Source organism: Mobula birostris, chromosome 6 (genome assembly GCF_030028105.1).
Source record: "Mobula birostris isolate sMobBir1 chromosome 6, sMobBir1.hap1, whole genome shotgun sequence".
Lineage (NCBI taxonomy): Eukaryota > Metazoa > Chordata > Chondrichthyes > Myliobatiformes > Myliobatidae > Mobula > Mobula birostris.
In genome coordinates this window covers 111,725,771-111,736,864 of record NC_092375.1, presented here as the reverse complement: position 1 = coordinate 111,736,864, position 11,094 = coordinate 111,725,771, and the positions used below count along the sequence as shown (strand labels likewise).

Here is an 11,094-nt window from a genome sequence, read left to right as displayed (position 1 = left end):
GTGATGGTGGAGACTGATACAATAGGGTATTTAGGAGACTCTTAGATTGGCACATGGATGTAGAGGGCTTTAGGCTGTGTAGGAGGGAAGGGATAGATCGATCATGCAATAAGTTTAAATAGATCAGCACAACATCATGGGCCAAAGGGTCTGTACTATGACCTCACAATCTTTCTCATTACAACATTGCACCTTATTGTCTACCTGAACTGCACGCACTGCACTGTCTCTGCAACTGCAACACTTCGTTCTGCTGTTGTACCATCTCAGTACTGATGTGATAAAATGAACTGTTTCAATCATAGTTATTTATTGTTGTTTATTTAGAGATACAACATGGTAACCCAACGAGCCCACGCTGCCCAGTTACACCATGTGACTGCATAACTTACTGACCCATACATCCTTGGGATGTGGGAGGAAACCAGAGTACCCAGAGGAAACTCACAAGGTCACGGGGAAAACGTACAAACTCCCTACAAACAACGATGAGAAACGTACCCAGGCCCCTGGTGGTGTAATAGCGTTGGTACGTGCCTTGATACATGTGATAATAATAAACCGATTTATCGTTTACCAACATGATATGGAGATGAAATAGGTGACCACCAGGAGAGGCTGGTGGACAGAGTGGAGCTCCTCGACAAAGAGATCCCCCAATCTGCCTCCAGTCTCAATAATTTAGCAGAGGCCACACCAGGAGCACAATATGGTGTGAGTTAGCCTGTTAATCTAATTAAGGAGACCACAGCATGACATATTGATGCTGGAATATGTGGTGCCATCTGTGGCTGCCCCCAACACATCCTAAGGTTTTGCTGGTCATCAACACAAGCAATGCGTTTCACTGTATGTTTCGATGTACGTGATAAAATAATGAATCTGAATCTGAGTGGGAGGCAGGAGAGGAATAAAAAGGCCTGTGCATAGAAAATACCAAGATTCCTGCCTTGAAGGCTGTACATGGAGATGCTAGATTTTATTATTGCAATCCAAGCATTTTTACCAATGCCAGATTCTTATTTCTGGAATTTCTCATAAAGTGAATTCATATTCCCATGGTGGAAGTGCAGTCATGGTCTCAGGGATAAAATTACTTTATAATTACAGGCTGTGGCTACAAAATGGAACATTTAGCATATCACGAGGCACCATGTCCTGTGTAACAGTATACTTGATTTCAATGAGGAACATCAAAGATATTGTCAATGCAGCCATTACTTTCATTAGATAAAAACAGATGTGTTTCCAATTAAATTTGCCAAACATATCAGCCTAACGTGTTCAACATTTTCAACTTCTTGGAGAATGATTAATTCAAGTGGAAAACACATTAGGTTCTCAACAGTGATGCGGCTTCTTTGAAATTTAATTTATGTAGAGCATTAAGAGGAAAGATCTGCCCGTGAATGGATGGAATTCAGTATTCCTCTCCATCATTATCATCTGCTGTAGAGTCAGCACAGACCTCTTCATAATCCTTCTCCAAGGCTGCCATGTCTTCTCGGGCCTCGGAGAACTCCCCCTCCTCCATCCCCTCCCCCACATACCAATGCACAAAGGCGCGCTTGGCATACATCAGGTCAAACTTGTGGTCAAGGCGAGCCCAGGCTTCGGCAATGGCGGTGGTGTTGCTCAGCATACAGACTGCACGCTGCACCTTGGCCAGGTCACCACTGGGCACCACAGTGGGAGGCTGGTAGTTGATGCCAACCTTGAAGCCAGTGGGGCACCAGTCAACAAACTGGATGCTACGCCTGGTCTTGATGGCTGCAATGGCAGCGTTGACATCTTTTGGCACCACGTCACCTCGGTAAAGCAGACAACAAGCCATGTACTTGCCATGGCGAGGGTCACACTTCACCATCTGGTTGCCTGGCTCGAAGCAGGAACTGGTGATCTCAGCCACACTTAGCTGCTCATGGTAAGCTTTCTCAGCCGAGATCACTGGAGCGTACGTCACCAAAGGGAAGTGGATTCGGGGATAAGGCACCAAATTGGTCTGGAACTCTGTCAGATCAACATTCAGAGCTCCATCAAAGCGAAGAGAAGCTGTTATCGATGACACAATCTGACCAATCAGCCTGTTGAGGTTCACGTAGCCAGGACGCTCGATATCCAGGTTTCTGCGGCAGATGTTGTAAATGGCCTCGTTGTCCACCATGAAGGAACAGTCGGTGTGCTCCAGTGTGGTGTGGGTGGTTAGGATGGCGTTGTAGGGCTCTACCACAGCCGTGGAGATCTGAGGAGCTGGGTAGATGCAAAACTCCAGCTTGGACTTCTTGCCATAGTCGACGGAGAGACGTTCCATCAGCAGAGAGGTGAAACCAGAACCGGTGCCACCACCAAAGCTGTGGAAGACGAAGAAACCTTGAAGACCAGTGCACTGGTCCGCCTGAGGGAGCAGAAAAGGAAGAGAAAAAGGAACAAATATTACTTCCCAAGCAAACTTCAAGAAGTTCTGCCTTCAAATTTGTCATTGTGAAGTCATTCACTTTGGAAGGTCATATTTGAATGCAGAATACAGGGTCAATGGTAGGATTTTTAGCAGTGTAGAGGAACAGAGGGATCCTGGGGTCCATGCCAATAGATCCCTCAAAGTTGCCACACATTGATAAGGTTGTTAAGGAGTTGAATGGTGTGTTGGCCTTTATTATTTGGAGGATTGAGTTCAAGAGGTGTAGGGTAATTTTAGACCATAAAACCAAAAAAAAATTGGAGAAGTAGGATTAGGTCATTCAACCCATCAAGTCTGTTTCACCATTCCATCATGGCTGATTTATTATGCCGCTCAATCCCAACCTCCTGCCCTTACCTCGTAACCTTTGGTGCTCTGACTAATCAAGAACCTATCAACCTCTGCTTTAAATATACTCAGTGACTTGGCCTCCACAGCCGTCTGTGGCATTGGACGTCACAAATTGACTACCCTCTAGATGAAGAAATTCTTCCTGATTTCTGTTCTAAATGGCCATCTCTTTATTGTGAGGCTGTGCCCTCTAATCCTAGACTCACCCATCATAAGAGATATCCTCTCCACATCGACTCTATCCAGACCTTTCAATATTCGATAGATTTCAATGATATCCTCGTTTTATGGTGGGTTACAATGTGGATTATTCTGAATGTCGAAAGTCGCTTTGTCATGATTGGTTTATTTAGAAACTACTGCTACTTTTCCATTGGTTAGCTGCCTGGTGTCCAGTTTCAGATATCCTGGATATAAAGAGAGCAGATGTGGGAGGCTTTCTCTCTCTCTCTCTCTCTCTTTGTTTAAGGCAAGTGGTGTACATAGCCATTGGGAAGGTATGCTATGCATGCTTTTAGCCAAGTATGTTTGTTAAATGTACTTATTTGTTGAATATTCATCTTTGTAGTGTCTGTAACTTGGGGAACATAAATGTTTGGTGGAATTTTTACTTCTGTAAATAAATGATTAATATTCAAAGCCAGTGCTTTCTGTCTCACTTGCCAGATCTGCAAAGCTGATTCAACATTACAGTCCCTCCTCATTCTTCTAAACTCTGGCGAGTAAAGGCGCAAAGCTATCAAACGCATTTCGTATGTTAACCCTTTCATTCCTGGAATCACCTTGTTTGGGCCATCTCCAATGCCAGCACATCTTTTCTTAGAATATGGTCCCAAAACTGCTCACAATACTCCAAGTGCGGTCTGACCAATGCCTTATAAAACCTTAGCATTACATCTTTGCTCTTATATTCTAGTCCTCTCAAAATGAATGCTAACATTGCGTTTGCCCTCTTTACCACCAACTCAACCGGCAAGTTAACCTTTAAAGAATCCTGCACGAGAACTCCCAAAGTCCCTTTGCACATCAGATTGTTAAATGTTCTCCCCATTTAGAAAATAGTCCATGCCTTTGTTCCTTCTACTAAAGTTCATGGCCGTACACTTGCCAACACTGTATTCCATTTGCAGCTTCTTTGACCATTCTCCTAATTTGTCTAAGTCCTCCTACAGATTCCCTGCTTCCTCAGCACTTCCTGCCCCTCCACCTATCTTGGTATCATCTGCAAATTTGGTCACAAAGCCACCAATTCTGTCATCTAAATCACAGACATATAAGATGAAGAGAAGCGGTCCTAACACTGACCCCTGCAGAACACCACTAGTCACCAGCAGCCAACCAGAAAGGGCCCCCCTTATTCCCACTCCTTGCCTCCTGCCTGTCAGCCAATCTTTTATCCATGCTAGTATCTTTCCTGAGATATCATGGGCTCTTATCTTGTTAAGCAGCCTCACGTGCAGCACCTTGACAAAGGCCTTCTGAAAATCCAAGTAAACATCCACTGACTCTTCTTTGTTGATCTTGCCTTTTATTTCCTCAAAGATTTCTAAAAGATTTGTAGGCAAGATTTCCCCTTAAGAAAACCATGCTGTTTACAGCCTATTTTATCATGGACCTCTAAGTAACCCAAAACCACATCCTTAATAATGGACTCCAACATCTTCCCAACCACTGAATTCAGGCTAATTGGCCTATAATTTCCTTTCTTCTGCCTCCTTCCCTTCTTAAAGAGCAGAGTGACCTTTGCAATTTTCCACTCCTCCAGAACCATTCCAGAATCTAGTGATCATTATTAATGCCTCCACAATCTCTTCAGCTACGTCTTTTAGAACTATGGGGTGTAATCCATCTGGTCCAGATGATGTACCTACCTTCAGACCTTTCAGCTACCCAGGCACCTTATCCTTAGTGATAGCAACTACACTCACATCTGCCCCCAACACTCACGAATTTCTGGCATATTTCTAGTGTCTTCCACAGTGAAAACTGATGCAAAATACTTATTAAGTTTGTCCCCCATTACCACCTCTCCAGCATCATTTTCCAGTGGTCCGATATCCACTCTCAATAACGTTGCAGCTCTACAAAACTCTGGTTAGACCACACTTGGAGTACTGGGTTCAGTTCCAGTCACCTTGTTATAGGATAGATGTGGAAACTTCAGAGAGCATGCAGAAGATATTTACCAGGATGCTGCCTGGATTAGAGAGCATATCTTTTGAGGATAGGTTGAGTGAACTAGGGCTTTTGTCTTTGGAGCGAAGGAAGATGAAAGGAGACTTGATAGAGGTATACAAGGCGATAAGAGGCATAGGTTGAGTGGATAGGCAGAGACTTTCCCAGGCAGGGAAGGAGGCAAGGAGGCATGATTTTAATGTGATTGAAGGAAAATATAAGGGGATGTCAGAGGTAGGTTTTTTTTACCCAGAGACTGGTGGGTGCTTGGAACACTCTGCCAGGGATGGTGGTCGAGGCAGATACATTACAGACATTTAAGAACCTCTTAAATGGACGACAGAAAAATGGAAGGCTACGAAGGAGGGATGGGTTAGATTAATCTTGGAGCAGCTTAAAGGGTCAACACAACATCATGGGCCAAAGGGCTGTACTGTTCTATGTTCATTAGAAGCAAATGCTAGGTCATCTCAGCGGCATAGAAAGGCACTTAACACACTGGCCTTCACTGGTTAGGGCACTGGGTATAGGAGTTGTGACATTACGTTGCACTTGTACAAGTTGCTGGTGAGGCCACACCTGGAGTACTTTGTACAGTTTTGGCCACCCTGTCATATAAAAAAGACGTGGTTAAACTGGAAATAGTGCAGACAAGATTTATGAGGATGTTGCCAGGACTAGAGGACCTGAGTTATAGGGAGCAGTTGGTCAGGCCAGGTCTTTATTCTGTAGAATGTAGGAAAATGACGGGCAACCTTGTAGAAGTGTTTAAAGTTATCAGAGGCATAGACAGACAGACAGACAGACAGACAGACAGACAGACACACACACACACACACACACACACACACACACACACACACACACACACATCCAATACACAGCAGACTCACACCATTCCACAACTTGCACCCTATGTACACATACCAGTTTCCGAAGTCTCTCCAAGACAGGATCAATCAGCTCCTTGCCAATGGTGTAGTGCCCACGGGCGTAATTGTTAGCAGCATCTTCCTTGCCCGTGATGAGCTGCTCGGGGTGGAACAGCTGGCGATAGGCACCAGTGCGAACCTCATCTGAGCAAAGAATAGAGGAATATGTCAGCCATAAACTTAGCTAACCTCGTGCAGAGAAAAGAGAAGCCCGGCTTGTTCCCCTTACAGCAGAGAAGGTTAAGGGAAGATTTGACCAAGCAGTCAAAATGATAGAGATAGTGATAGAATAGATCCGAAGAAATATGATTTTATTGTTCAGAGTTCAAAGTAAATTTATTATCAAAATATGCCTATGTCACTAAATACTGCCCTGAGATTCATTTTCTTGTGGGCATTCATAGTAGAGCAAAGAAAGACAACAGAATCGATGAAAAACTACACACAAAGACTGACAGAAGTATTGTTACCTTATTGTCTGCATTTCACTTTCTCTATAACTGTTGCACTTTATTCTGAATTCTGTTATTGTTTAATCTTGTACCACCTCAATGCACTGTTGTAATAAACTGATTTGTATGAAGTGTACCTTGGTATAGGTACAGTTTGGACTATGGCCCCTGAAACGTTTCTTATCCATGTCCCACCATGCTCAGGGACAGTTTCTATCGCACTGTTATATCACTATGCTTGTATGATAAGGTTGAGTCTTGAGCTCACAATCTATCTCGTTATGACCTTGCAACCTATTGTCTACCTGCACTGCATTTTCTCAGTAACTGTAACTATTTATTCTGCACTTTGTTATTGTTTTATCTTGTTCTACCTCAATGCACTGGGTAATGTTCTGATCTGTACGAACAATATGCAAGACAAGCTTTTCACTGTGAATGTGTGTGTTTTCTCTGGGTGCTCCAGTTTCCTCCCAGATTCCAAAGACGTACGGTTAGAGTTAGTAAGTTGTGGGCTTGCTATGTTGGAGATGGAAGCATGGCGACACTTGTGGGCTGCTCCCAGCATCTCCCAGACTGTGTTGGTTGTTAAAGTAAAATGATGCATTTCACCATAGGTTTCAATGTTTTAATGTATGTGTGACAAATAAAGCCAAACTTTAACTAAAGAGACACACAGATTTAAGGAACTTGGCAAGGGGGGAAAGATGAGCTTTTCATTGTAATTTTTAATGATGAATAGCGGAAGTGGGACTAACGAGGGAGATTGTTTAAATAACTGATCAGACACAACGCAGCAGATGAACCCCTCCTTCCCTCCGCTCGTCAGGCACTTGACTGTAGATTATTTGCATAGTAAAATGAAAGTGAACACTTTTATGTGAAGGAAATATTTAAAAAGTTATAACCATCTTTAATCACTTCACCTGTCTTTCCAACCAGATTTAATATTTGCTCTTTAATACTAGGGAGCATCATTTTAAGGTGATCGGAGGGGAGTATTGGGGGGGGAATGTCAGGGGTATTTATGCAGTGAGTGGCGGGTTTGTGGAACATGGTGGGCATGCTAAGTTGACAGCAGAATATGTGGAAACAATTGTGGGCTGCCTGGGTGTGTTGGCTGTTAACACAAATGAAGCATTTCACTTCAATGTACGTCTGAGAAATAAATGAATTTGAGATCTGATTGTAAAGGATGGCACATCATTGTAAGCCGAAGGTACCGTAGTTTGCTGCACAGTTCTATGTTCTATGTTCTATGTTTGATCTCAAAGCAGAGGTGACAAGATGGGGTTTAACTCCTGACAACAGTAGGTGGCAGCGGACACCATCTCAACTGTCTGACAGTCCCGTCAGAATTTACTGCTCACAAGGACTGGCCCTCTCCCACCTGGTGATTCAAACACTGCCTGATGTTCTGGGTAGAGAGGTTAACACGGCAACTGTCTCTGTCTGAGACTGAAAGAAACTGCAGACAGTTATAGACACAGCTCAGCATATCACAGAAACCAGTCTCCCCTCCACGGACTCCGTCTACACTGCTGCCTCAGTAAAGCAGCCAACATGAACAGCTAGAGATTAGCTTTATATGTATACAGTATGTACATTGAAATATACAGTGAAATGTGTTGCTTGTGTAAGGATGTCCTGGGGGCAGCCCGCAAGTGTCGCCACTCTTTCAGTGACAACATAGCTTGCTAACTGTAGTGTTTGGACTGTGTGTGGAAAACGGAGCATCTGGTGGAAACCCACGCAGTGATGGGGAGAATATAGAGACTCCTTACGGACAGCAACGGGAATTGAGCCTCTCTGGCACTGTAAAGCACTACACCAACTGCTACACTACTGTGCCACCACATCAAAAGACCCTAATCAAAATCCCACCCACCCCGGACATTCTCTCTTCTCCACCCTCCCATCGGGCAGAAGATACAAAAGCCTGAAAGCACCTCCCACCAGGCTCAAGGACAGCTTCCACCCCACCGCTATAAGAATATTTAACTGTCCCCTAGTGTGATAAGGTGGACTCTTGACCTCACCGTCTATCTCGTTATGACCTTGCACCTTGTTGTCTGCCTGCACTGCACTTTCTCTGTAACTATAACACTTCATTCTGCACTTTGTCATTATTTTTCACTTGTACTATCTCAATGCATTGAATGATCTGCATAGATGGTATGCAAAACCCAGTGTTTTAAGTTTTTCACTGTATCTTTGGGCAGTGGTCCCCAACCTCCGGGCCACGAAGAATGCAGTGGTGCTGCGGTAGTCGGAACGCACCCAGCACATCTTTAAGGAAAAAGCCAAAATGAACAAGCTAATCGGCAATCGCCTCTGATCTGGGCTGACATTTACGTGCCGAGAGGCACCTAATTAATTAGCTTGTTTATTTCGGCTTTTTTCTTAAAGATGTGCTGGGTGCGTTCCGGCCACTGCTGCACCCCTGCATGCTTCGCGGCAATGTATCGACCCGCAGCCCGGAGGTTAGGGACCACTGCCTTAGTGCATATGGCAATAATAAACCAATTGATCAATTTGTCCTTTTCTAGGATGGAATTTTTGACAGAGCTATCCAATTAACTGGAGGTGAGAGTTGATATTGGGCCACTGGGAAAGGATGCTGGTGAGGTAGTAATGTGGGGCAAAGAAATGGCAGATGAACTTAATGGGTACTTTGCATCAGTCTTCACTGTGCAAGACACCAGCAGTGTGTCAGAGGTCTGTGAGTGTCAGGGGAGAAGGAGTGAGTGCCATTGCTATTACAAAGGAAAAAGTGCTCGGCAAGCTCAGAGATAGATAAATCACCTGGACCAGATGGACTACATCCCAGAGTCTTGAGAGAGGTTGCTGAAGAGATAATGAATGCATTAGTCATGATCTTTAAAGAATCACTTGATTCTGGCATGGTCCCAGAGGACTGGAACATTGCAAATGTCACTCCACTCTTTAAGAAGGGGGGGAAGGCAAAAGAAAGGAAATTATAGGCCAGTTAGCCTAACCTCAGTGGTTGGGCAGACTCGATGGGCTGAATGGCCTAATTCTGCTCCTATGTCTTATGGTCTAATTCCTCTAACCTACTAATTCTGCATTGCGTTGCAAAGTACCTCTTTCCCAAAAATGCATTCAATTTTCTTTGTAGTTATTAAAATTTAAATATAGTCACAGTTAAATCCATCTCCGACAACAAAATATCAGATTCTAATTGCTTGGAATATATGTCTTCTAGTAACTGAACTTTTCAGTTACCAATCACCGTTGGCTCCAGATCCAGAAAGATAGCTCTGGGCACGTGTTTCCCGGACCCCATCTCGCAGAAGAAGGTGTCGAATGAGTCGTCAGCCTCTGCGTTGCTTCTGCTGTCCGGTCTACGGCCATCTGGTTGGATGCCGTGCTCCAAGCAGTACAGCTCCCAGCAGGCATTGCCCATCTGGACACCAGCCTGGCCAATGTGGATGGAGATACATTCACGCTGTGGGAGAAGTGAGTTATTCCATTAGTTTATCATTCATCTGAGAAATAGGGATGCCTGAGCTAGGCTAAACCTGTCAGGCCAACTCCCATAACAGCTCCCAGCCTGCACATGCTGGCACATTGCAGACTCCACCCAGCTAATAGGATTCACCTGCCGCTCATTCCAGACCCATCACTGGTAGCCTATTTAACTCCAGTCCTCACCCACAGTCCTTGTTCACTCATTGTACCAGCCAGCCTCAACCAGTTGTTCCGAGCCTTCACTCTCCCTGCCTGAAGTTTACCTGGATGTCCGCTGTGTTTCGCTTCTGTTCTCTCTTGTTTTGTGGCCCCTTGTGGCTTGTTATTTTGCAGTATATTATTAAAGTCACTATTCACCACTGAATCATCCCCGTTGCTCTGCTTCTGGGTCAAGCTTCCTCTACATTTCCTGACAAAACCTTAATGCTCATCTCTAACTATTAGGGATTATAATTAGGGTGCAGTGGTGTAGAGGTTAGCATGACTTTCAACAGGGTTGAGTTGGGGAGTGGGGGGCTTTGGGGTTCTAACATTCCAACTGTCATTCATTTTGTGGGGCATTTCTCTGTTTTTGTGGATGTCTGTGAAGAAAAAGGATTTCAAGAAGTATATTGTATACCTTTCTCCTGACATTAAACGCTCCTATTCAACAGTGCTAGTGATTAGAGTTTAACCCATGCACTGTCTGCAAGGACTTAGTACGTTCTCCCTGTGACTGTGTCGGTTTCCTCTGGGCGATCCGATTTCCTCCAACATTCCAAAACGTACAGATTATTAAGGGTTACTAAATCGTGGGCTTCCTATGTTGGAGCCGGAAGCATGATGGCACTTGGAGGCTGCCCCCAGCACATCCTCGGACCACGCTGGACATTGACACAAACAACACATCTTACTGATGCTTCAATTTAAATGTGACAAATACAGCTAATCTTTTATCTTTATCTGACTGCATTCTAACTATTCAAGAAGGCGACATCCATTGCTAAACTCTCAGCATCCAGAACATGCTCTGTTCTCATTAATACTGTCAGGGAGGAGGTACAGTCACTGGCTGCCTACTTGATTTGTTTATCGATCTTGTACACCTTTATCTAAACAACTCCTATCCTCCTTTGCTGCCAAGAGTTAAGCCCTAGCTCGCTCAACATATCCTCATAAGATGCTCCCTAATCCAGGCAGCTTCCTGGTAAATCTCACTGCCAGTTCTTGCTGGTGTCCGTAGTGTGCTCATGTA

The 11,094-nt window shown here is 44.3% G+C and overlaps 1 protein-coding gene across 8 annotated transcripts in view; it reads right to left on the bottom strand.

The window, feature by feature from the left end:
- Positions 1-322: 322 nt before the first annotated feature.
- The window catches only part of LOC140199254 (tubulin alpha-4A chain-like), a 187,442-nt gene continuing 176,670 nt past the window's right edge, over positions 323-11,094 (bottom strand). For all 8 annotated transcript variants that reach the window (XM_072260987.1, XM_072260985.1, XM_072260986.1 and 5 more), the window contains 3 exons: positions 9,615-9,837; positions 5,912-6,060; positions 323-2,395 (listed from right to left, as the gene is read on the bottom strand). In XM_072260987.1, the coding sequence (XP_072117088.1) occupies positions 1,421-2,395; positions 5,912-6,060; positions 9,615-9,837 (1,347 nt within the window). In that variant the 3' untranslated portion in view covers positions 323-1,420. The remainder of the gene's footprint in view (positions 2,396-5,911; positions 6,061-9,614; positions 9,838-11,094) is intronic.